Consider the following 26,049-nt stretch of genomic DNA (forward strand, 5'->3'; position numbering starts at 1 on the left):
GATACTTCATACCTCCTGGGGTGCTTTATTTAATGTACAAGATTCCCTGTGAGTTCGTGAAGACGCCTGGCCTCTGCTGCCTCCTCCCACTATGACAAAGTTTGCAAGCGAGTGAAAATGGCCAAGGCGGTCAATGACAATCCAAAATGTGATTGCTCCTAGGAAAAAGAAAACCTCTTTGATGAGGCACGCTCTCTCTCTTGCCAAGAACCACCACTCTACGTGGTTACGTCAACCAGGTTTTAGTGGGGCTGCAACCTTGTCCGTATTAATTTCATCAGCCCCAGCTGCCCTCGAAGTTGCCAACACAATTTTTCTGGCCAGTGCCAAAGTCTTAGAGAGGGCGGCAGGGATGATCGTAGACCCGATCCAAAGAGCTTCACACATGATGGGAGCCAAAATGCTGCAGCCACACAGGAGGCTGTGAGAGTCCAGTGATGGGTAGAAAACTCCTCCTGGTGACAGATGGATTGAAATCTCCCGTAAGCAGGCTAACCAAGCAGCTCTTTTGTCTTTGCTGCCAACAGCTTCTCCATTTCGGCTACTGTGTCCTCTGCCATTTGCTGGATCTGCGGGGGAGAAAAGTGTGTGAATGCAGGCAACTTTTTTTAAAAAAACTAAACAAAACATTACGGACATTCAAGGAAGCTGAATGTTTGTAAGTTCATGACAGATGAAAGTAAGGACTCAGCTATACAGCTGCAAATAAAACATTCTGACTGTGTTGTAAAGTGCAACACACAAATGGGACACTAGATGGCGATAGTGAGCTATGACAAATTGAATATAGTTTTCAAAACTTTTTTTTTAAAAAAAAAAACATTTTCACAGCGTTTTTATATGTGTGTGGATTTCACCTAAGTGGTTTTTTTGTAATGCCGCACACAGTTAGAACTATGGAACTCACTACCACAGGAGCAGTGATGGGCCACCAACTTGGGATGGCTTGAAAAGAGGGATAGACAAATTCATAGAGGAGAGGTTCTCACAGTGAGAAACAAGCAAGCAGGTTCAAGTGCAAAAGCATAACTCTCCCCTCCTGAGTTCTGCCTGACAGGCTGGCTTTTGATGTGGGAGCAGGTCCAGATGCGTTCCAGGGTTAAATATAATACTAAATAAATAAATAAATAAATAATATAGTACAGTCGTACCTCGGGTTAAGAACTTAATTCGTTCTGGAGGTCCGTTCTTAACCTGAAACTGTTCTTAACCTGAGGTACCACTTTAGCTAATGGGGCCTCCCGCTGCTGCTCTGCCACCTCATTCTGAGGTAAAGTTCTTAACCCGAGGTACTATTTCTGGGTTAGCGGAGTCTGTAACCTGCAGTGTCTGTAACCCAAGGTACCACTGTAAAAGCAAAATCATACCCAGTCAAACAAGGTTCAGTAACGCGATCATCAAAATTATTAGAATACAGTGGTACCTCAGGTTAAGAACTTAATTCGTTCCAGAGGTCTGTTCTTAACCTGAAACTGTTCTTAACCTGAGGTACCACTTTGGCTAGTGGGGCCTCCCGCTGCCGCTGTGCCACCACTGCATGATTTCTGTTCTCATCCTGAGGTAAAGTTCTTAACCCGAGGTACTATTTCTGAATTAGTGAAGTCTGTAACCTGAAGCGTCTGTAACCCGAGGTACCACTGTATTAGAAAATGGCCCATCAACCGACTAGTACCTGTTTCTCTATCAACCGGATGGTATCCTCTGACGTGGAGCTTTTGGCCTTCCTGGTCTGGCTGATGGCCTCGGCGCGAACTCTCCGCAGGGACTCCTTCGCTCTGTTTGTCAGCTGCTTTCCCACAGTGACCAGGTTCTCTCTGTGCTCACGGGTGACCCTAGTCAAACAGTAAGCAAAGGGTGTCTTTGACCTCAGCTGCTCATGCACTCACAACCTCACCACTGGATTTCTGCGATGTATTCCATGTCCCGGAGGCTGCATCTGGTACAGAAAATGGCGGCTCAGTGGATTGTGGGGGCAATTCTCATTTCATTTATTTGTTTATTAAATTACCATACCGCCCTTCATCTTGAGGATCGAGGGTGGTTTGCAATACAAAAACACATTGACATAGTAACAAACAGAAACTATAACACCTCCCCACCCACAGTTTTAAAAGCCATAGATTGTTTAACTAACCAAAAGCCTGGGAGAAGAGGAATGTTTCTGCATGGCCCCAAAATATGTGACATCCCCCAAGCAGGGAGCCACCACAGAAAAGGTCTGTTCTTGTGTTGCCACCCTCCAGAAATTCCCATGCAGGAGGCACACAAAGGACCTCAGTTGATAATCACAGGGTCCAGGTTGGTCCATATGGGGCAAGGTGGTCTCAAAAGCATCGCAGTACTTGCTTACAGGATTTGCACTGGCTGACAATTTGCTACTAGGCCAAGTTCACGGTGTTGGTACTAAACATATACGTTCCTATACAGCTCAGGACCGCATTATCTGAGAGACTGCTTACCCCTTATGCACCTAGGACATCACTGCAGTCTCCTTCAAGTTCCAAAGACCTCAGCAGCCAACTCTGCAGTAACTTGGAGCAGGGCTTTTAGTGTGGCTGCCCCTGCCCTGTGGAATCACGTACCTGTCGCGATGCAACAGGCACCTGCTATGTGCACTTTCAAATCCTCAGATGGATCGATGGGTCTTTACCATGAGTCATGAGTGTCCTCTTACATCTAGGGTTTTTGTCTTGTTTTGAATGTACTTGTTGGTTCTGTGTTTTAAATCCTTTCAACTATCTTACGTGTAATCTGCTGTGGGATGGTGGTTTAGAAGGCAACTAATAAATTGCAATGATAAGATTAAGTGTAATATAAAAAGGAAATGTCAGGAAAACCACTCTCAATAAATGTGTGGGCGAATTGCTACAAGGCTACTGGAGCAGGGGACTAGAAAGGTTTCTGAAAGTGTACACAGGTGCAAATCTGGTTGGCCCTGAAAACGGGGTGGGGGAGAAAGCCTTGAGTGATAGGGAAAATCATGCTTAGGAGATATGGGAGTTTTATGGGAGAGGTGGAGACAAGAACAACAGGTGAGGAAGAGCAAGGTTCCTCACATGGCAGGTTTCGCGAAGCTGAGGCCCTCCAGATGTTCTGGGCAATTTCTATGCTTCCCTGCGCTTGCTGGGGCTGATGGAAGCTGTAGCCCCAAACACATGGAGGGCACTGGCTGCCTTATTTTATTCATTTAAAGCATAAAATGTATGCCCAACAGGTTTGTTTTAACAACAATTAAAAAACAAACCCAGAGCAGCTTACAAGGAAAATAAAACAATAAAATTCTCAGTAAAAATTCTTTAAAACTTTCAAAAGGTAAAACCAACAATGAACTAAAAACTTAAAACACATGACAGCATTCTACATGTCTGGGCAGGCAGGCACTGAAAGGAGCAGAGGCACCTGCCTGGTTTCAATAGGCAGGGAGTTCCACAGTATGTGTGCCACAAGATATTCAATTTCTTTCAATGACTTTGGGTGGGTGCTCAGCAAGTTCTTGGAAAAAAAGCCCTGATTACACCCTGCAATTGGGGGCAGGAAATGGGGCAGCAGAGGGAGAAGCGTGGCCTTGCGACAAAGGAGGAGATGTGAGAGTAACATTGGAACCTGCCTTCCTTCCTTTCCGCTCCTCCTGGGTCTCTTCCCTCCTCCTGTGTAATTCAAACCAGGGGATGATCTGGGAGTGTGTTAACAATCAGGCTGCTGTGCACCCAGTCGAAATCCTCAGCAATTAGGAGGATAATAGCAGCCTCCTTCAGGATTGCATGGGGGGGGGGGGTTGAGGGGAGGGGAGAACCGGGCAGGGAGAAGAGAAAGGAAGAAGAGAGCAGGAGGAGCTACGGAAACCAGAGCAGGATCTTATCGGCCAAAGCAAAAATGCTGATGCGCAGGCCACTCTCTGCCATGAGCGCTTGGCCGCAATAATTTCAGGCTGATCTCTCCTAATGTTGCCTGCACCCGGGGTATGGGGAGAGAAGTTGACCTCACCCCCAACCTCAGACCATGCTGGCCGGTGCTGAGAAGAGCTGGGAGCCCAGGACCCTCAGCCCTTGGCTACATGCCTGTGAAATTGCTACGGTGAGCTTCCCTGAAGGCCTTTGCTGCAGAGCCCGAACCCAAAAGCTGGATTTCCTACCACGTGCAGGGAAATGGAGGACCCAAGGCGAGTGGGGAGGTTGCTTTTATTGAGGCCTCTTTGGGGACTTTGGGCTGCATCCCTGCTATGTTCTACTCAAGAGTCGCCCTTGTAGTGGGAATTATACTCTATGCTTTGATAGACAGCCTAAGAGATGTAAAAGAGGGTGTGAAAGGATATTGTTAAGATAGGCGACTCTGCTTACTCAGACCGCATGAAGAATGTCAATTACTCCTGTGCAGGAAAAAACTCAGCCCTGAGCTGACCTGTTCTTCTCACCAAATCCGGCATCCAGCTCTGATGACGAAGGCATGCTTTTGCCTTGAGAAAGGGACATAATTTCTACGTATGTATAAAGCTAAGGCAAGGGGAGTAAGCCTGTGTAATTTGTAGGGCTGAGGGCCGCACTTTTGTGAGTCCCCGGGGCCAAGTGAAGTTGCCTTAAACATCACAATGTAGACCAGTATGAAGTAAGCAGCACACAGGCGGCACACAAAACACTGCCAAACCATTCTATGTTCTAAATCTTATATTAATAATCCAAAAATTGAGAGAACAAGGTTCAAGATCTACTACAGAAGCCACAAACAGAAAACTCATTCAAATTGTGTCCAAAAGGAAGATTCAATCTTTAAAGTTCCTTTAGCCAGGCTCCTGTAGATATCAACAAAGGTAAGTTTGATCAAACGAAGTGTTGGTGATGTTACATCACAATGGCATGGTTATTGATGAAATTAATAAGATTAATGTACTCAAGTTAGCCACGGCCATTAAGTACAATGGTTCTACGCAGAGTAGGACTAATACTGTATGATATGCTTAATCTAATACCCAACATTATCCCGTCTGGTCACCTTCTCCAAGGCCATCAAAGACTACCCTCTTGATACTATCCATGGGAAATTTGGAGGCTGAAATTTGGACCAGAGCCAAGACCCCTCTTGCCCAGCAGTCAGTTTCCAAAGTGGCCAGCTCCAGCATGACCCTCCTTTGCTATTTGCCCATAGATTCTTATTTTTGAGGTAGACTGTTCTGAAAACACAGGTTCCACTAAGTCACTTCTTCATGCAGCACGTAGTTGAAACTATGAAACTCTCTCCCATGGGAGGCAGTGATGACATTAAAGGATTACACAAATTAATGCAGGATAAGACTTAGATGGCTCTGCTCTGCCTCCATGGCTGGAGAACTGTAAGAACAGGAGGCTGGGCCCCCTTTGGTCTGATCCAGCAGGGCTACTCTTAGGTCCTTAGTCAAAACAAAACAAAACAAAACAAAACAAAACAAAACAAAACAAAACAAAACAAAACAAAAAGAAGTGTGCATGCACACGAAAGCTCATACCAAGAACTAACTTAGTTGGTCTTTAAGGTGCTACTGGAAGGATTTTGTTTTGTTTTGACTATGGCAGACCAACACGGCTACCTATCTGTCTTAGGTCCTTAGTTACTGTCTATCACCCACTAATTAATTGCCCAAGAATCAAATCTACTCCTTTAAAAAGACTGCTTTTTGGACTGCGTAAGATTTCATCTGTAAATAGCACCCATTGCACTGTTCATTGTGCTGTGCTATTGAATAGAACCTAAGTTAAATTACATTGATGACGCTGGAATTATTAAGTGTGTTTCAGAGGGCAGTTTTCTTTCCAGTCTGGAAGCTACTGCCCATCGCCATTCTTTGATACTGTTCTAGTTATGTTGTATGCAGCCCAGGGCTCCAATGTGGAAGGAGTGGTGATACAGAAACGAAATAAATACATAAACAACCAGCCTTTATGGGCAAGTTTTTGGTGAAACTTATGGGACGCAGGTGGCACTGTAGCCTCCCAAGCTTTCCTCCCTCTCGGTCTCCAATTCCCTGACAGTACATTTATGAACATTTAATATATACCTAAGACCTTAAAGGGTTAGGGACACGGGTGGCACTGTGGGTTAAACCAGAGCCTAGGGCTTGCTGATCAGAAGGTCGGCGGTTCGAATCCCTGCGACGGGTGAGCTGCCCTTGCTCGGTCCCTGCTCCTGCCAACCTAGCAGTTCGAAAGCACGTCCAAGTGCAAGTAGATAAATAGGTCCTGCTCTGGCGGGAAGGTAAACGGCGTTTCCGTGCACTGCTCTGGTTCGCCAGAAGCGGCTTAGTCCTGCTGGCCACATGACCCAGAAGCTGCACGCTGGCTCCCTCGGCCAATAAAGTGAGATGAGCGCCGCAACCCCAGTCAGCCACAACTGGACCTAATGGTCAGGGCTCCCTTTACCTTTACCTTTGGTGAAACAAGGTGATGGAGTGGGTGGTGAGGAAGAGCATCTCTCCATCAAACATTTTCAAACCTCTTCACTGCTGGCATTGGTCAGTTCAGAAGCGAGGCCAGCTCAGTGGGCGCCAGCTGTACAAGGAACTGGGAAAGGACCGCAATGTGTCCTGGACAACAAAGCAAGAGGTGGATTCCCTTGAGGAAGGGGATTCACAGAGACCACCTTGCCCAAAGGCATGCTGAAATCGAGCTGGCAGCAATCTCCTTGTCTGGGTGCTGCTGCTGAGAAAGGCCTCTCTCCAATCGCTTGGGCGGGCTGCAAGTGGTAGTGTGAGGAACCCAGAGAACCTCAACACAGAGGGAGGTTTACATGACAGAAAACACTCCTTCAGCTAATCTCTTCAACTCCATAAAAGAAATCCAGGGTGCAAAGCTAGGGTTGCCCAGGAAAGCCAGCCAGCGCTATCGCGTTCCCCCACTGGGGTCGCCAAATCAAATGAGACGGCTGTTGTGGTTACTTACATAGGAACAGGCACGCGAATGATCAGGCCATCTGCTTCCGGGTTCAGGTTCATTCCGCTCTCTCGGATCGCCTTGATAGCTGCAGCTGCGCTCTGCAAAAAACAAAAACGAAAAAACCACCCTGAGATAGAAAAGGCGGAGGGAATTAGCAAATAATTATTACCAAATGCCGGAGCTCTCCATCAATGGAAGCAATCCATCTTGACAGAACATGGAAACATTTAGTTCGCTTACCAGCAAAACCAGGAAGTTACAACAGCGCAAGCCCCTTTGATCAAAACTGGATTGCAAACTGCAGCCCCTCCCTCATCCCCAGTATTGAGGTATCAGTGAAGTGGCTGTGGGGGGAGGGCAAGGGGGGGGATCAGCAGCTAAGGAAGGGTGGAAGAAAACCAAAAGTGGAAAACCAAAACCATTTTGATGGTTTGAGGCAATACAGATTTTTATTTTTTTAAGGTGAATTCCCAAGGGGATGTTGGTGGAAGGAGACTCTGGACTTTGCAAGACATAGGCGAAAAGCAGATGAAAGATTCCAGGGTCTGACTCTGCGTGCCAAAGATCTCATGCAGCAGGAGCTTAGAGGCAAGAGTTAAATCATTTTAACTCGTTCCACATTGCAACCATAGGCAAGTGTGAAAATAACGGGGATTAGCACAAGGCCTGTTTTTCACAGCTGTGGATTTTCAGGCAGGATCTGAAAGCTGCCAGCCCCATCTGTAGCCAGAGCTGGGAGGCAGGCAGGGATGAGACAAGGCACACAGCCCCTTTGACAGGCAATGTGGAGGGGGCAGCTTTGGCCTTCCGGGGGGCTATTTTTAAAATACTTGCAGACACACTGTGCTGTGCCCAGGCAGTCTACATACTGAACTTCAAAATCTGTATTCTACACCCTGCATAGATTGTGCAAAAGGAAGAAACCTGTCTAAATTATTATCATCCTCCCCCCTACCAACTTTTAATTGTTTTCATTTATTTTTATAAGCAACAGTCAATATCGAAAGAAATCCACCACCAGGGCTGGGTAAGCTGGTTTTCAACATTGTGATATATCACTAGCTAAACATCATGATATACTGATAGCTCCATTCTTATTTCAGACGTCATGATCTATGTAGAGGCATTGGCTGGCTTCACGGTTTTTCCTGTATGGTGATTTTTGCATAGCAAACACACACACACACACACAAACACACGATTTGTGATATATTGCCAGGTCAAAAATTATGAAACCGATTAACAATATGGACTTCAAACAGGTTTTGGATGCTATATTTGATATATTGCCCAACCCAAGCCACCACCAGAAGCACCAACAGTCTATTTAATTAACTTGAACTTCTGAGCCATTTCAGTTTTTAAACAAAGGTATAATTCCACAAGTTGCCAAAGGCCTGTGACTGTTCTATTGATGTTGCACATGTAATAAAATGATGCCAGGTTGATTGAAAAGCAGTGGGGGGGGGGTTTGTCTGTACTCCTCTCTCAGACATGGGTTGTCAATTTGTTCCTTCTCTTTTTTAAAGAACAACCCACCTCTCCTGCCTGCATAATTTATTCTGGTTTCGTTAGTCAAGGGAAAAGCAAACATCATGAAGAACACTGAAGTCAAACCTGGTCACTTGAAAACCTGTTCACCCCATATAGCGCAACAGTTTTTGCAGTACAGTGGTACCTTGGGTTAAGTACTTAATTCGTTCCGGAGGTCCGTTCTTAACCTGAAACTGTTCTTAACCTGAAGCACCACTTTAGCTAATGGGGCCTCCTGCTGCCGCTGTGCCGCCGCTGCTGCATGATTTCTGTTCTCATCCTGAAGCAAAGTTCTTAACCTGAAGCACTATTTCTGGAGTCTGTAACCTGAAGCGTATGTAACCTGAAGCGTCTGTAACCTGAGGTACCACTGTAACCACCTAGACATATGAAGCTGCCTTATGCAGGGTCAAATCATAGCTCCATCTAGCCCTCTCCTCCAGTCTTTTCCAGCGAGTCTTTGGACTACAACTCACATCAGCCCCTGCCAGCATTACTCACTCTTGGAGGAAAAACAGATAAAAGGACGAAAGAAGGGGAGATGGGAAGAAATAGGGCCCCTGCTGAATCCACAGCATGTTTTGGAGTCATGAGGATGGGAGCCTTGACTCCTGCATTGCAGGGGTTGGACTAAATGAACCTTTGGGTCCCTTCCAACTGTACAATCCTATAGTTCTCTGACCCTTGGAAACAGGAAAGCTTACAAAATTACAGAGATGCTCCAATGCTGACAAGGCAGTTCACATGTTTTTTATTGTTGTTAAAGCATGGGACACGGGTGGCGCTGTGGGTAAAACCTCAGCGCCTAAGATTTGCTGATCGCATGGTCGGCGGTTCGAATCCCCGCGGCGGGGTGCGCTTCTGTCGTTCGGTCCCTGCTCCTGCCAACCAAGCAGTTTGAAAGCACCCCGGGTGCAAGTAGATAAATAGGGACCGCTTACTAGCGGGAAGGTAAACGGCGTTTCCGTGTGCTGCGCTGGCTCACCAGATGCAGCTTGTCATGCTGGCCACGTGACCCGGAAGTGTCTCCGGACAGCGCTGGCTCCCGGCCTCTAGAGTGAGATGAGCGCACAACCCTAGAGTCTGGCAAGACTGCCCGTACGGGCAGGGGTACCTTTACCTTTACCTTTACCTTTAAAGCATGGCACCAAAAGAAGGCTCTGCCCACAAGGAGCTTACAACTCTAAGTGTCAACAGTGTGGGAAAGGCAAGATGAATAATATTAACTGCAATGGCCGTTATACTTAAGCCTTCATTTCAGCTAAGGGTGAGAACATAGGAAGCTGCCTTATGCTGAATCAGACCATGGGTCCATCTAGCTCAGTACACTGGCTGGCAGCAACGGCTCTTCTGGGCTCCAGGCAAGGAACTCTCCCAGTCCTACCTGGGTATTGTTCCTGGCCCCTTGAGGAGTGTTCAGCTCCTGGGGTCACCTGGTGAATTCACGGCTGCCTTAGTTTAGTCTCCTTTCTGGCTCATGCAGTTCTCAATCCCTCCATGCAGAAGTCCATCAAGGGTTGTCCACGTACCTCTGGGAAGCTGCTCATGTTGACAAGGATGAGCTGCGGGGATTTCAGGGAGATCTGCCCAAGCTGGCTTAAGGGAAACTTCCCATCCTTGGTTGCAACAGTGATGTGGTCCAGAGCCCCTGGAACAAGAGGAACATTGATGTCAAAGCCATGTCAGCATCTGGGGGCTGGTGGAAGCAAAGACAGCATGGAAACAGCCCAAACGTCATGCAGTTCCATGCTTGGGGTGGTCAACCTTTTCCATTGCAGGGGCTGTGTGTTGTGAATGGGTGGGTGGAGAGGCAGGCAAAAGGGAGCAGGGCAATTATTTGGCTCCTCCCTTTGAACATCAGGCTACATTCCCACCATGCGAAAGTCAGGGGGTTTGTACTCTTACATGTACATATACATATATACACACGTCCACCCAGGGAGGCAAGAGGCGTCATCACAGTTCTGCCTCCAGAGTTGGAGGTCCCCTGGACTAAGCTATCTAAAACCAAAGGCCAACAATGTTTCTATGGCCTTTTCAGTGTTTTGCTGCATGGCTTTATGCTTTTGTTGCTGTAAACGGCTTTGATGATTTTTAAACGATAGAGCAGTATGCAAATATATTTATAAATAAACCAACAGTGGCAGAACAGCAGAACAGTGTGATGAAGGCAACCAAAGCCCAACACTTGTCCAAAAAAGATCCCCACCCCTGAACTGAGGAGGGGGTTGTTCTGATGGAGACAGTGTTTTCTGACTAGCTACTTTTTCCACCCCAATGTCCGACTACCAGCTCCTTCTCATTTTATTCCACTTTTATATGTGAGGTAGGCTGCTGTTCTTCCTTACCTTGCTAAAAGAGACCAGAGGCTAAGTAACTAATTTACATGAATGTCAACGTTTTAACTAATTAACCACTCTAAAATGTTAAGTGGATCTAAGGGATGTGTATAACTAAAATCTTTTCAGAGCAGACCCACTGAAACAAATGGACGTAAGTAAAGCCATGCTGCTTGACGTCACTGGATCCACACTGTGTACAACTAATGCTAGACAGAACCCCGCCTGCTGAATGACCGGTTATTCACTTTTTATAGACAAATGGTCAGGCAACTGACAGCTCTTTTCACTAGCAACAGCCCAACTTCTTTTTAGGCAGGGCCCCACACAGAATGACAACTCAATAATTGCAATTTCAGACACTTCCCTTCTGGCCCTTTGTTAATCTGCTTTTTTGATTCTTGCTCCAGAATGCTTCCAGCCAGATAAACTTAAGTAAGGAAGGACAGACGGGGTGTGTATATTTATAAATATGAAGTATATTTATTTACTTCATTTATATACCCCCCTTTCCCCCAAAGGACCTCAAAGTGGCTTACATGGTGCTCCCCTCTTCATTTAACCCCCACAACAACACTGTAAGGTAAGCTACGCCGAGAGGCAGTGACTGGACCAAGTCACAACCAGTGAGTGTCACAGCCAAGTGAGAGGATTTGAACACTTGTCTCTGCCAGTTCTAGTCTGAAACTCTAACCACTGCACCACCACTGGTTCTCTAGAAATGTTTAAATGGAAATGCTGGAACAGAAAAGGTAAAGGTAAAGGGACCCCTGAGTCGTGGCCGACTCTGGGGTTGTGGCGCTCATCTCGCTTTACTGGCCAAGGGAGCCGGCGTACAGCTTCCGGGTCATGTGGCCAGAATGACTAAGCCGCTTCTGGCGAACCAGAGCAGCGCACGGAAACACCTTTTACCTTCCCGCCAGAGCGGTACCTATTTATCTACTTGCACTTTTGATGTGCTTTTGAACTGCTAGGTTGGCAGGAGCAGGGACCGAACAACGGGAGCTCACCCTGTCGCGGGGATTCGAACCACAAACCTTCTGATCGGCAAGCCCTAGGCCCTGTGGTTTAACCCACAGCGCCAACAGAAAAACCAAAACATTAAACTGAGCAGGAAGAGCCACTGTTCAAGAAGATTCACATTAACACAGTAAAAGCTCAATGTGTGACTGCGCAGGTGTGCCAATTTTTGTGGGAGCTTGTCCAACATTTTACAGTACAATGCTAATGTCTACTCAGAATCAATTCTCCTTGTATTTAGTGCAGGGGTCAGCAACCTAAGGCCCATGGGCCACAAGCAGCCCATGGGGGTCGTTTAACCGGCCCATGGATCCCTGCCGCCCACTTGGTTGGCTCCCTTGCACCGTGCTAAACTGGCGCAGAACAGAGCGAGGAACGCCTTCCGTGATGCTGACCACCTTCCGTGATGATGGCCGGTTTCCTGCAGCCAATGGGAAGCTGCGCACGCCTCTTCTGCGCCAGAAATAGCTTTTGCACATGTGTGCATGCACACACAGTGTCAGCGGGGCAGTGCACTGCAGCGTCCGCAGGACTGTGAACCAGCCCAAGCCACAAAAACTTTGCCGACCCAATTTATTGAGTTGCACGCATGTGAATGTGCACTGGACTGCACACTTTGCCCAAGTCTTGTGCTTGCACTCAACTGCTGTCGCTAATTTTTTTCTATAATTCAGCCAAGCTCTTCTTATGAAACTCCATCAAATCAGTGAGGCGAGGATTGCTCTTGTGGCCTGCAAACGTTGGTGCTTACCAATATAAGTTTGTAGGAAGGGGATCCCCGTCCTTCACTACAGAAGAACCCCGTTTTAAGCCAAAGGTGCCAGTCCATCAAGATAAGTCTGGTCCTCCCCACATCTTGAGGGCAAATTCCAAGAGGCTAATTTAGTGGCAATTGCCCCTTTCCTGCCACGCTGGTAGCTGACAATTCTCCTCGTCATCACATCTGCAAATGGTTCGCTTAGATGCTTCTGACATCTCCCACTCTGCAATGACTGCCTGCAGGAAGCTATTAGCAGGAAGGGATGCTTCCTGGTCAAGCTCAGGGCAAGCAAAGCATTTTTGTTAAGAATCGCAGGGCAGCCATCAATTATTGTGTCTGGAGAAGAGCTCTGGAGATGTTGGGATGGCAAGGTAGGGAAGCTGGGGGCCGCTGATTCAGAGCAGGTGCTGCAAACCTGCGGGAGTGACTTACCTGGCGAGGTGCGGATGCTCAAGTTTTTGTTGAAATCCTCCTGCAGGGTTTTGACCACAGAATGCATTTTCTCATTCACCTCATCCAAGCCAATGATCTCCTCAACAAGAGAGGTGTTGATGTTCACACGTGCCCCGCCTTTCCCTTTAGCTGGAGAAGCACAAGCAATGCTGTTTATTTATTCAGAGAAGTGGTTCTCAAACTTTTTCCCTCTGGGCCACACTTTCAGAATTAAAGTTTGCTTGCAACACACTGAATTTTATATTGGTAAGAAATGCATTGGAAAACAAGAAGAAACAATTCCTAGCAGTGCTTGAGTTATAACATAGAACACAACTACTTTATAATATGATCGTGGGACCTCCAAGAAGTATAAAACAATGCAGCTACATAAGAATATAAACAATTCCCGAAATATAAATAAGCCTCTTGCATATGTATCTTAAGTGTGTATACAAACTCACAGTGAGGTGTAACTTGGCTTTTGGCGGCTAATCTCATTTATATTAGACAAAGACCAAACAAAATCTTGTCTCCTTCTTTTTTCTAACCTTTCATACCTCTTTTTTCTAACCTTTCATACTTCGGGTTACATACGCTTCAGGTTACAGACTCCACTAACCCAGAACTAATACCTCGGGTTAAGAACTTCGCTTCGCTTCAGGATGAGAACAGAAATCGTGCTCTGGTGGCACGGCAGCAGCAGGAGAATGGACCTCCAGAACGAATTAAGTACTTAACCCAAGGTACCACTTTATTTGTCAGCGTTGAAAATCCCTGTTCACAACAATATGTCGTGGAAGAATCTGTAGAATAGCCAAGGCTCTTTAAAAGAGGCATGGATACTGTTTTTGGTTGTATTCCCCCCCTCCCACAATTTCTGTACTATACTATACAGTGGTACCTCAGGTTAAGTACTTAACTCATTCCGGAGGTCCGTTCTTAACCTGAAACTGTTCTTAACCTGAAGCACCACTTTAGCTAATGGGGCCTCCTGCTGCCGCTGGAGCACGATTTCTGTTCTCATCCTGAGGCAAAGTTCTTAACCCGAGGTACTATTTCTGGGTTAGCGGAGTCTGTAACCTGAAGTGTCTGTAACCCAAGGTACTACTATACTATACTATACTATACTATACTATACTATACTATACTATACTATACTATACTATACTATACTATACTAGAATGTTAAATGTTTCTTTGATTCTCCTTGAATCTTGCCGTCACACTTGCCATCCTCTCCTGCCCCACCCTTTGAGAACCACTGATTTAGAGTATTTGCAACCAGTTCTTCAGCTAAAAAAAAAGAGCCCCAAAGTGTCTTAAATACCATCAGTTATAACAAGACAGTCCCTGCCCCTGCATTCTTACATTCTAAAAAAGATGAAAGGGACAGGGAAGTGGGTGGGAGGCAGGAATCTCAGGCACCATTTCTTATAAAGAGCAGCTGACAAGAGTTCAGGGGCAGGTGCCCTGTGGTGCTGGGCCTCCAGCAAAGCTGATGAAACGAACCTTCTGCTTCCCATCTCTCCCGCTGAGACAGCCTGACAGAACAGCCAGAGGACACTTGAGGCGGAGGAGGCAGACCTGGTTAGCCCCTACTACTACGCAAAAACAGTCTCCTAACGGAAGCTCCCACAGGAACATAGCTGTGTTTTTATACAGCTCGTTTGTTTCATTGGTGCTTGTGCAAGCAAACATTCCTGATGAGTAGCAAACCCTCGGTTGCACAGAATTCTTCAGTCAGCATGAGAAAAGAGTGCACTTAAAGCAAGGGTAGCATATCTGTGTCTCTCTGGGCACTGCTGGAACACCAGTTCCCATCATCTGTGCCCACTGGCTGTGCTGGCTGGGGTGCTGGGAGCGGCACCTGGAGAGCCACACACTCTCCACCTCTGGTTCACAAAATACAAGAACTGCCTTGTGAGCTCAGACCAAGGGACCACCTAGCTCAGCTTCCTAACACCAACCCAGCCCTTGCTTGCAAAGTAAGAAAGATGACATACCAAACCTTAAATAGTCATGATACCATTTCGATCAGCTGTTAAGATTCTTAGTTAACCTCTCTTCATTCTCTGGGGCATGGCTTCCTCCAATTTATAAAGCTGGTGGCGCTGTGGGTTAAAGCCTCAGCGCCTAGGACTTGCCGATCGAAAGGTCAGCGGTTCGAATCCCTACGGCGGGGTGCGCTCCCGCTGCTCGGTCCCAGCGCCTGCCAACCTAGCAGTTTGAAAGCACCTCCGGGTGCAAGTAGATAAATAGGGACCGCTTACCAGCGGGAAGGTAAACGGCGTTTCCGTGTGCGGCTCTGGCTCGCCAGAGCAGCGATGTCACACTGGCCACGTGACCCGGAAGTGTCTTCGGACAGCGCTGGCCCCTGGCCTCTTAAGTGAGATGGGCGCACAACCCCAGAGTCTGTCAAGACTGGCCCGTACGGGCAGGGGTACCTTTACCTTTACTAATAACACTAGAATACGGCAGTCTATTATACACAAAAATGCCGTGGGAAATGGACCTAGAAGTTCAAATCCCAGTGAAAACTGGATGGCTGTTGAAATCAGTTTCTGCAAAAATCAGGGAATCCTCATTAAAACGCCTGCACAAGTGAGGCAACAGTGATGTGGCTATCCTGAATATCTAAGGAAGCCAATCAAGGATGGGCAGTCAAAGGTACATATTTCCATATGTGGTGGTGCAGTGATATCATCAAACCTTTCTGGAGTGCTGTCTTCAAAGAAATAAGCTTGATATATAGCAAAACAGTTGAAACGTATCCTGCAGTAGCACGACTTGGGCTTACAATCCCATCCTAATTATGACCTCTTAGCCTTTCTATTGACAGCTGTCTATATGGAGGTAGTCAGATGTTGGAAAACTGGCCTTGGGCTTAACATCGATACCGTATTTTTCGCCCTATAGGACACACTTTTCCCCCTCCAAAAATGAAGGGGAAATGTGTGCGCGTCCTAAGGGGCGAATGCAGGCTTTCGCTGAAGCCTGGAGAGCGAGGGGGGTCGGTGCGCACCAACCCCTCTCGCTCTCCAGGCTTCAGGAAGCTATCTGCTAGCTGTGGGAGACGCAGTTCTCCCACGACTAGCAGAGAGCTTGCTGGCACCCAGAAGCTTGGGGTGCGCTGAGCTCAGCACGCCCCAAGCTTCGGGCTTCGCGTAGCTCTACGCTAGCTGTGGGAGAGCTGCGCGACTTTGCACAGCTCTCCCACGGCATGTGGATAGCAGCCTGTTCTGGGGGCTGGGGTTGGGGGAAGCTCGGGCTTCCCCCGCCCCAGCCCCGCACCTGGGGGGGGGGAATAATTTTTTTTCTTTATTCCCCCCCCCAAAAAAAACTAGGTACGTCCTATGGGCCAGTGCGTCCTATGGGGCGAAAAATACAGTACTTGGTATACCAGAGTATGGTCAACAGCATTGGCTGATAAATGACAAAGTGAAGTGGCAAAGGGCAAACACAATCCCTATTCCTTTTATAAAATATGGAAGATATTTATTGAATACATAAATTGTTCAGACTGTGGCAGGAATCCACCCAATAGTCTTGGGAAAATGTGGTGTGATCTCTTGGAGTAATCAAATGAAACTTTATTACACAGCATGACAAAAGTCTGTAATTTTATCAGGATATTATTTGTTGTTTACTGTTGTAACAATTGTTTTCTCAAAATGTCTGTTCTTTACCATAAAAGATGAATAAAAACATTATTTACCTTTCTTAGCTATATATTTTTTACAAATTGCACGTGTTTCTCCATGAACATATCAATATTACAACGTATCTGTTTTTTAATATGTTTTAAGTCCCTTGGAAACTTCTCTGCAAAAAAGCGACAGGCCTAATAAAAAATAACAATAACTGATCAATCAATAACATGACTGCTTCAATCCTGCCACAACTCCCATTGAGTAGTGGGACCTCCCACCCTCTCTCAAGGCACCAGGGGATCAGTAGAAAACGCATAATTGGGGAAGGTTCAGGTCCACAGACTCCCTTTCTCACCTTTGGCTTTCTTGGTAGCGAGGTGCCTGGCCTGCACCATCTGAGGGTGGGCCCAGTTATCCAGGCAGCCATGCAGCAAAAGGCCCTTCAGAGGGGCCTGCAGGGATGGCTTTGCAGTCCCCAAAGTGGAGTAACGCAGTAGGGGAGGCAACTGCCAGAGGCATCTCAGAGGCCCAGCCATGATGTCCTGTTGAAAGCTGCCTGGAAAGAACCATTAATTCTTAAAAAGGCAAGTAAATAATAGGTGAGGCGGGGTTTTTTCAGTTACTCCATTGTTTAATGAGTGTGCTGGGCTGGTTTCTTTTCTGTGCTGGATATTTCAGAGTTGTTGGGTGTTTAAAATTGTGTTTTTTTCTGCTGGCATTGTACAGATGCCCCAAGATGAACAACTAGGGACCAATCTGTGGGCGAGGTGGGAGCAAGGAACAAGACATAAATAACCTTGATCCCATCTTCCACTACGACCTATCACCTTCCTACAGCTATGTCTCTCCTTCTCCCCTTCCAGTAGCGTACCATGGGAGGCCACTGGGTGGTTGCTCCGGGCACAAAGTTGCAAGGGGCAGAAAATTTCAACACCTGGTGCTGCCGCAATACAGCTGCATGCTTCCGTCACTGGGGTCCACTGCAAACGGCTTCTCCATGTGAACCAGGAAGTGACCTCTCCGGTCAATGAAATGACTGCAATCTCCTGGGTGATGCAGACACCGTGAAGCAGTTAAATGTGCATGCGTACTCTGCCTATTTCCCTTCTACCAACCCCCAACTCTGCATGGCTACAGGCGCCGGCAATCCACGCTACGCCACTGCCCCCTTCCCCAAAACCCTCCCATATTATGCGGACAACAAAAGTCCACCAACAAAATCTACCACAACCACTTATCCCAGATGGCATCTGACAGAAATGAAAACAGTGTTACTCAAGTCCACAGAAGCCACCTGGCCACTGTCACACTAGAGCACACCTGCTCTCTGCCATGTCTCACACCCACCAGGGGCCAGCCTCCTCCCAGTTACAGACTCTCACTCTGAAGGTATCTGAAGACATTTTCATATGAAACAGTTCACACATGCACTTGAGGCACTACACACTATCCAATCTCCTGCAGCATTGGGGTTGAGGTGAATAGAATGGCTCAGCTGCGCAGGGATAGCCTGCTCACTGGGGCAAGATAGTTTCAGCATAATACACTTGGCCCAACTGCACTGGGTACCAATTAGTATCCAGGTCCAATTCAAAGTGCTGGTTTTAGTCTATAAAGCCTTAAATAGCTCAGGACTGCAATATCTCAAGGACCACCTCTCTCCATATAAATGGACCCAGACCCTGCAATCATAATCTGAGGCCCGTCTTTGTGTGCTCCCTCCATGAGAGGTCCAGAGGCGGGAAACACTAGAACAGGCCTTCTCTGCAGTCGCTCCCCATTTGTGGAATGCTCTCCTCAGGGAGACTCACCTGGCACCTTCATTATACATCTTTTGGCGCCAGGCGAAGGTGTTTCTCTGCAACTGGGCCTTGGACTGATTAACATTCCCTATCCTTTTAAATGTGTCTCTGTGTGTGGGAGGGGATTGTTGGTTTGTTCTTGTACTTGTTTTTATCACGTACTTTCTGGTTTTATTTTGTATTTTGTATCTTAATTCTGTGAGATATTGTGAGATGGGCAGTATGCTAATTTAATAAATAATAACATAATAATAATAATAATAATAATAATAATAATAGGAGGGAATAATAGGAGCCCTTGTGGCTCCAAAAGGGATGAGGTCCTTTGGAGTCACCCCTTCTGTGGTGATCGTGGCAGTGATGGGCTTTCATGACCCTGACATAGCCAGGAGCATAGCTGTCAACCTTCCCTTTTTTTGTGGGAAATTCCCTTATTCCAGCGCCGTTTTCCGCTGCTATCCCGGATTGTTAGCTATCCCGTAGACTGTCCCCAGGACAGGTGAGGCTGCTGATCCCTTATTTTTGAGGCTGCTGATCCCTTATTTTCAAATCTGAAAGTTGACAGCTATGGCCAGGAGCTATGAGTCAGTCAAAGGTCCCAATCCCAAGGTCCCACCTCCATAGGAGAACCCCAACCCCTGCCCTCCTAAGCCCCGCCTCCCCAAACAAGACCCGCCCACCAGCCCCGCCCCAGAGCCTACCAGCCCCGCCCTTCCAACAAGCCCCGCCCTCACATGCCGCAAACAGAAGCCAGAAGTCAGTATACTATGTCAGCCAAGCCCTGCCCCTTCCCGCAGGCCCCGCCCGCCGCCGCCGTCCCCGCTTTCGGCGCATTCCCTTAGGACCGCCTCCCTTTCCCAAGCCTACGCTTCGCTCCTCCGCCGCCGCTCCGTCAACCCGCGAGTCTCCTCGTCGGAGGTGTGGATGGAAGTGAGAGGCAACGCCGGCGCGGGTCGATGACGTCGAGCCCTCCCCCCGCCCACTCTTGCGCGCGCCGATGACGTCGACGGAGCGTCGTGACGTTTCTCGGCGCGGACCGGTGACGCCGCAGCCGGAGCGCGCGGGGAGCGGAGAGGAAGAGAGTCGCGCTGAGGGGATGCCGGTGAGTGTGACGCCGAGGGGGCCGCGCCCGTCGTGTCAGGGCGTGTCAGCACTCTGCACATGCCCAGAGGGTGACCCTGCCGCTTTTTTTAACCGGCCCTTCCGCCGAAGTCCTCAGGCGGCGCGCGGGGCCTCCCTCGTCACCCGCACAACAACCCAGCGAGGTAGGCTAGGCGGACAGCGAGGGAGCCGGGCGGCGGGCGCCTCGCAGAGACACAGGCAGAGACAAACACAAAAGAACCGGAGATAAAGTGTATAAAAAAGGCGACACCTCGGAGCGCCCGTGCCCCCCCCCCCGCCCTTGCAGCCCCTCTCAGCTGAAAGACAAGGCTGGGAAGCGGCCTTCTATTCACCTGGCCAGGCCGCTTCTCAGCGTTGCTGGCACTGACTGGCAGCAGGGAGGGAGAGAATGCTTGACTTTTCGCTTTGAGACCAGCCTCCCCGTTTAAAGAGTAAGGCCTATCTCTCTCTATCTTACTTCTCATTTCCTCAGATGGTCAAAATCCAGCTGTAATCAAGATTAAAATCTTCCTTGGAGGTTTTTAAGCAGAAGTTGGATGGCCATCAGTCACATATGATCAAGTTGAGATTACTGCATTGCAGGGGGTTGGACTGGATGACCCTTAGGGGTACCTTCCAACTCTACAGGCCATGCAACCGCTGTGATCCATAGTAATCACCTTTGCCCTCCCCCACTTAGGGCCAGGTCTCCCAGGAGGAAAGGTGAGGTGACTGCCTTGGGTGGCAGGATCCACAGGAGCAGCAGATCTGACCTCCAGGACACACATCACATGTAGATCTTCATTCCCAATGATGATCTTCACTCCCTAAACAGGGCTGCTTTTAGATGTCTTCTAAAAGTCTGGTAGTTGTTCTCTTTGACATCTGGTGGGAGGGCATTCCACAGGGCAGGTGCCACTACCGAGAAGGCCCTCTGCCTGGTTCCCTGTAACTTGGCTTCTCACAGGGAGGGAACCTCCAGAAGGCCCTCAGTGATGGACCTCAGTGTCCGGGCAGAATGATGGGGGTAGAGACGCTCCTTCAGATATACTGGACCGAGGTCGTTTATTTCTTGGTTCCCACCCTTTTAATTTCTCACAGTGCTTCAGAGTGACAGCAGGCCACTCACATTGTGGAAATTTAAAAATGTTACTACATCTAGCCGCCTGGTGCTGCTAAGTTTGCTTTGTGCAGTGAGTGGGGCAGGAATATGAGGCCCAAGGCTGACATCCATGTTGGGTCTTGCCAGATCCTGGCAAGCTATGTATGTGTGTATTTATTTCATGAAATTTGCATACCACTTGATTGTTCAAGAAACCATCAAAGCGGTTTACAAAAAGAGAAAACAAGAAAATCGTGAAAAATTTACAACCACAATTCAAAACATACCGAAGTTAAAATACTTAAATAGATTAAAATTACCTAGAGCTAGAGGCCCTGGCAACAAGGATGGCAGGTGATGTTGCCAGCTCTGGTTTTGCCTGCTGCTATATATATTTAAGGCCTTTCATTCTCTACCTTTTCAGTCTCTGACAACTTCCAGGGTAGCTGACAAAATAATTCTTAAAGGAGAACTGTGCATAATTAACAAATACAGTAGTACCTCGGGTTACATACGCTTCAGGTTACAGACTCCACTAACCCAGAAATAGTACCTCGGTTTAAGAACTTTGCTTCAGGATGAGAACAGAAATCGTGTTCTGGCGGCACGGCAACAGCAGGAGGCCCCATTAGCTAAAGTGGTGCTTCAGGTTAAGAACAGTTTCAGGTTAAGAACAGACCTCCGGAACGAATTAAGTACTTAACCCAAGGTACACTGTAATAATAATGAATAACAGAAGAGCACAGATAAAATCAATGTGGTTTCCCCAATCTAACAATGCAAGTAACAGATATACTTAAGTAAAGGATTCACCTGATGCTAAACAGACATTTTTTCTTTATTTGAATTTTTGATTTTTTAAAAATATTATGTTACGGAGCATTAGACCGCAGCAGCAGGCAAGCTGCTCCAGGGGGAGTGTTTCACAGAGGGCTCCCCACAACTAAGAAGACCCTTCCTTGGTTAGTTGGTTGGTGCCTGTTGCATCTCTATAGGGAGAGGCACCCAGTGATGGGACTCAAGGGCAACCTGGGCATTTGAGTAGATTTGTGTGGGCGTAGGCAATAATTTTTATTTTTTAAAAAATAAATTTTATTACTGAAACCTAAGAAAGAAAACAACACTAGCAAGTCATAATACACTAACACAAAGGAAAGGAAAACAAATAGATAATCCTTTTCAGTGAAATCTTCTACATGTCTACTTAGAAAAATGTCCTGGTAAACTGAATGGATCTTACTCCCAGGTTAAGTGTGGATAGGAGCGATGGCAATTGCAGTTCAATGACATCAGGAGGGCTTTACCCAGGCTTTAAAGATCAGCATACCAGCACTGTGTACAATAACAGTCCGCTGTATCATCATAACTATCATCAACATCATTATCCCCAAATTGCTGGTACTAGGAAGTGGTGGTGCTATGGTTTAAGGGCAGGGTTTCCCAAACTTGGGTCCAGCTGTTTTTGGGCTACAACCCCTATCACCGCTAGCTAGCAGTACAAGTGGTCAGGGATGATGGGAATTGTAGTTCAAAAACATATGGAGACCCAAGTTTGCAGTGGTGTTTCCCGGGGCTAGACCTTGGCATAGGGAGCAGTCAGAAGTGAAGCTCTAAATATCAGCAAGAGAAAGAGAAGAGAAAACTGAGCAGGATTTTTCTCATGATGCTGATAATCTTGCTGGATGCGCAACCTCTTCCTTTTTCAATTTCACCCCACCAACCGCACTCTCCTCGTTGTCTCTCCGCCTCCCCAGGTGCGGATGGCGACCGCAGTGCCTCCCACGCAGAGCCTGCGCTTGGAGAATGCGTCTATCCTGTCCGAAGGGGCATTGCAGGATGGACATCGCTTGTGGATCGGAAACCTCGACCCCAAGATTACAGAGTGAGTGAGGGGCAGGGAAGGGAGGGGGTTGGGCTTTAGCTCTTGAGTGGCAGGAAAGGAAGGGGGTTCTCCAAAAAAATAATAAGAAGAAAACACTCCATCGTTTCTGTTTTGCTGCTATTTGAACTCGGCTTCTGCTAGCATTTAATTTTCTGTTTAATTCCTGTCCACTGTGCCAATTTTACCTACATCTTTGTTATCCCAATGGCTGAGTCTAGGGGATTATCATCATCATCATTACAGTTAATTTATTTGTTGTTTAGTTGTTTAGTCGTGTCCGACTCTTCGTGACCCCGTGGACCAGAGCACGCCAGGCACTCCTGTCTTCCACTGCCTCCTGCAGTTTGGTCAAACTCATGCTGGTAGCTTCGAGAACACTGTCCCACCATCTCGTCCTCTGTCGCCCCCTTCTCCTTGTGCCCTCCATCTTTCCCAACATCAGGGTCTTTTCCAGGGAGTCTTCTTTTCTCATGAGGTGGCCAAAGTATTGGAGCCTCAGCTTCAGGATCTGTCCTTCCAGTGAGCACTCAGGGCTGATTTCCTTCAGAATGGAAAGGTTTGATCTTCTTGCAGTCCATGGGACTCTCAAGAGTCTCCTCCAGCACCATAATTAATTTATTAGTTGTCTTCTAAACTGCCATATCAAGGCAAGTTACACAAAATGATTAAAAGCAGTTTCAAAACACAAAACCAACAAGACTAAAATACTAACTTTGGTGGTAAACACCCATTTATCCAGCTGGGAAAACCGGTCGAAACAAAAATGTCTCCAGCTGTTTCCAGAAAGTGTGCACCTGTTGTATCTTGAACAGGAGTGCTATTCTACAGCACAAGGGAGCTACTAAAAAAGCCCTGCTCCAAGTTACTGTGGAGTGGGTGTCTGAGATCTTTGGAATTTGCAGGAGAGACTCTCCCACGGACTGCAGTGAACTATTGGGTGCATAAGCCATAAGTCAGTCTGTTGAGTAACTTGGTCCTGAGCGATATAGGGACTTGCATGCTAGTACCAAAACCCTCAACTTGGCCCAGCAGTAAATTGGCAGCCAGTGCAAATCCTGAGTGCAAGGTGTTATATGCTGGCAGTCGTTTGCTCCCACAATCAACCTAGCCGCCATGCTCTGCACCAGCTGTAGCATCCAGACCAACCCCCAAGTGTAGCCTCACATAGAGCACATCTCAGTAATCCAGCCATAAGGTTAGCGGTGCATGGACAACTGAGATCCAGCTAACTTGATCCAGGAACGTCTGTAACTGCCTTACGAAGCGTAGTTGGGTCAACCTTTGTGACTGTGGCGAGGCCTGGTGGCTGACAGTGCCTTGAGAGAAACTCCATTGGCCCAAGCCCCTTCGGGCTTCCTCCGAGCTGCTTCTCTAATAATCGCAGCTGTGTGCACACCCCGGTCCCATTTCTGGTGGCGGCGAACGTTTTTAAGTGTGTGCATTTGACATTCCCTTGGCCTCCAAATGATTAGCGCGTTTAAATTGCGTGCTAACACATTTGAGCAAGTTGAAGTGGGGCAATTAAACGCTGAGGGAGGAGAGCTTGATTGCTCAGAGGGATATTAGATGTGCCGGGCCAGGGGTTCTGGTGGCCGTCTTTCCTCTCCCCACCCCACCCCCGCAACACACTTTACAAAACAATCTCCAATTTATGCATTCCAAGTAGCTGTTCTTGTTTTATCGCCCGGATATTGTGGGCCTCTCAGCTGTGGAAGCAATTTTTGCCCGGCTTCTTGTGTTTCGGGAAGTGCCTTGAGGTTTTTGTTCCAAGTGCTGTTCCTTTCAGCCCGGCAGCACTCATAATCGTACCTCTAAGTGGAGTCCATCATTAACGTAATGCCCTCTTCAGGCGACTCATTCAGCGCTGCACTGGCTGGCCTCTTCTCAGTTTTTGCATTAATTACCATTTTTTGCCCAGTGTTTATATTGCTGTGGCTTCTTGGGGGTGAATAATTGTGAGCACTGCTCAATTGACAGGCTGCCTGGGCCTTTTGGGGAAGGGCCTGTTTGGAAAGTTGGGGGTGGGAATTAAAGGCCCAGGAGGTGTGCAAGGAGAAAAGTACATGTTAGGTCTGGTTGACCTGCCCCTTAGGGATTTCAGATTCTGTACTTGGCCAAACAGGGGCATTTCAGGTTTTGTTGGTTTGTGTTTTTTGTTTTTTGTTTTTTGTTTTTTTTTGCATATACCTTACAAGGCAGGGAACATCCAATACAGTTTTCTTTCCCTGAAAATTCTGACCCCAGCATCTAGGAACTGAAGTTCATTTGCCTGACATTGTAAAATCTGACGTTTTGAAGCTTCTGTAGATCTGGGGCTACAGAGTTAGCGGCGTTGAGTGAATTGTTAAGGGAGCTTGGACTTAGAAAAGGTGGGGTGCTTAGCTTCAAACCTTACCTTTGTCAGGTGCTTGTTGACCCTTGTGGACATCCAGAAAATGCCCCCCACTAGAACATAAGAAGAACCTGGGTCCTGGATCAGAATGTAGGTCCATCTAATACCTGCTCTCTGCAGCCAAACAAGATGCCCCTGGGAAATCCACCACAGGGTCTGCTATTGTCATCCGGCCATTAGTATTTAGATGTAGACTGCCTCTGAACAAAGAGGTTCCATTTAGCCTTTATGATTACCAGCCACTGATAAACTTCTCTATGAATTCATAATTTTCTTTTCCAAAGTTGCCTATGTATGTGTTTCCTATCTCCAGACATGCCAGTGCTCCTTTAGCAGCAAAACCTGCTCACATGTTGAAAGTAAGCACCTCAGAGGAAACACTAAGAGCAGCTTTTCTCAACCTTGGGTCCCCAGATGTTGTTGGACTACAACTCCTATCATCCCTGACCACTGGTCCTGCTAGCTAGGGATGATGGGAACTGTTGGCAGGAGCTGGGACCAAACAACAGGAGCTCACCCCGTTACGGGGAGTTGAACCACGACCTTCCGATTGGCAAGCCCTAGGCTCAGTGGTTTAGACCACAGCACCACCCGCGTCTCTATTTCTATTCTACAAGTGGGGAGTAGCAGAGGGTGAGGGGAGAGAGGAGGAGGAACTTTGGACAGCTAGACTCCATTGCATTTTTGGCTGAAACGGCACCAAAACCACAGTCTGGAGTGGGATGTTAGTTGCTGTTCCTAGCCTGCTTCTGTCCAGTATTCTAAATATTTGTGTCAGTTCCTAAGTTCTAAGTAAGGCCTGCCACCCCCTCTTCCAACCCACACACATGTTGTAGTCCACTGACAAGAGGTTGGTGAAAAAGGAAGGCTGGGAGCATGGGGAGACAAGGACACAGGCACTTGGAAGTGGGGGCAATATTTCTGTCTATGACCACACATGCTCAGGACTATGGATTTGTTTTCAATACTGGAGCTCAGCTCTTAGCCCTTCCATACACAAATCCACTCCAGGTTTCCCCCCTAAGTTTTTTTTTTTCTGTTTCAGAAAAGTGGTGGAGGCATTTCTGTTTATGCTCTTGTTAAACTCCTGTGAGTCAACAGTCCTTTTCTTATCTACTGCAAAGAACCTAAAGT

The 26,049-nt window shown here is 47.4% G+C and overlaps 2 protein-coding genes across 4 annotated transcripts in view; one reads left to right on the forward strand and one right to left on the reverse strand.

Annotated features, from left to right (window-relative positions):
• On the reverse strand, nucleotides 1–19,417 carry MRRF (mitochondrial ribosome recycling factor). Of its 2 annotated transcripts, none has more exons than XM_083721898.1 (7): nucleotides 19,306–19,417; nucleotides 16,992–17,192; nucleotides 12,984–13,133; nucleotides 9,962–10,080; nucleotides 6,906–6,997; nucleotides 1,673–1,832; nucleotides 1–569 (listed from the first exon to the last, which is right to left on the reverse strand). In XM_083721898.1, the coding sequence occupies exons 2-7, from the start codon at nucleotides 17,170–17,172 to the stop codon at nucleotides 492–494; spliced, it is 780 nt and encodes a 259-aa protein (XP_083578024.1). In that variant the 5' UTR covers nucleotides 17,173–17,192; nucleotides 19,306–19,417; the 3' UTR covers nucleotides 1–491. The 2 variants fall into 2 exon arrangements, with proteins under 2 accessions (XP_083578024.1, XP_083578025.1); XM_083721899.1 differs by having other exon boundaries at nucleotides 16,992–17,188; nucleotides 19,306–19,407.
• RBM18 (RNA binding motif protein 18) overlaps nucleotides 19,392–26,049 on the forward strand; it is a 15,025-nt gene continuing 8,367 nt past the window's right edge. Inside the window, exons 1-2 of one of the 2 annotated variants that reach the window (XM_083721903.1) lie at nucleotides 19,392–19,540; nucleotides 22,396–22,523. In XM_083721903.1, coding sequence (XP_083578029.1) covers nucleotides 19,436–19,540; nucleotides 22,396–22,523 — 233 coding nt within the window. In that variant the 5' untranslated portion in view covers nucleotides 19,392–19,435. Of the gene's footprint in view, nucleotides 19,704–22,395; nucleotides 22,524–26,049 lie in introns of both variants that reach the window. The other variant, XM_083721904.1, reaches the window with a different exon arrangement.

Source organism: Podarcis gaigeae, assembly GCF_964106915.1.
Source record: "Podarcis gaigeae genome assembly, chromosome: Z".
Classification (NCBI taxonomy): Eukaryota; Metazoa; Chordata; class Lepidosauria; order Squamata; family Lacertidae; genus Podarcis; species Podarcis gaigeae.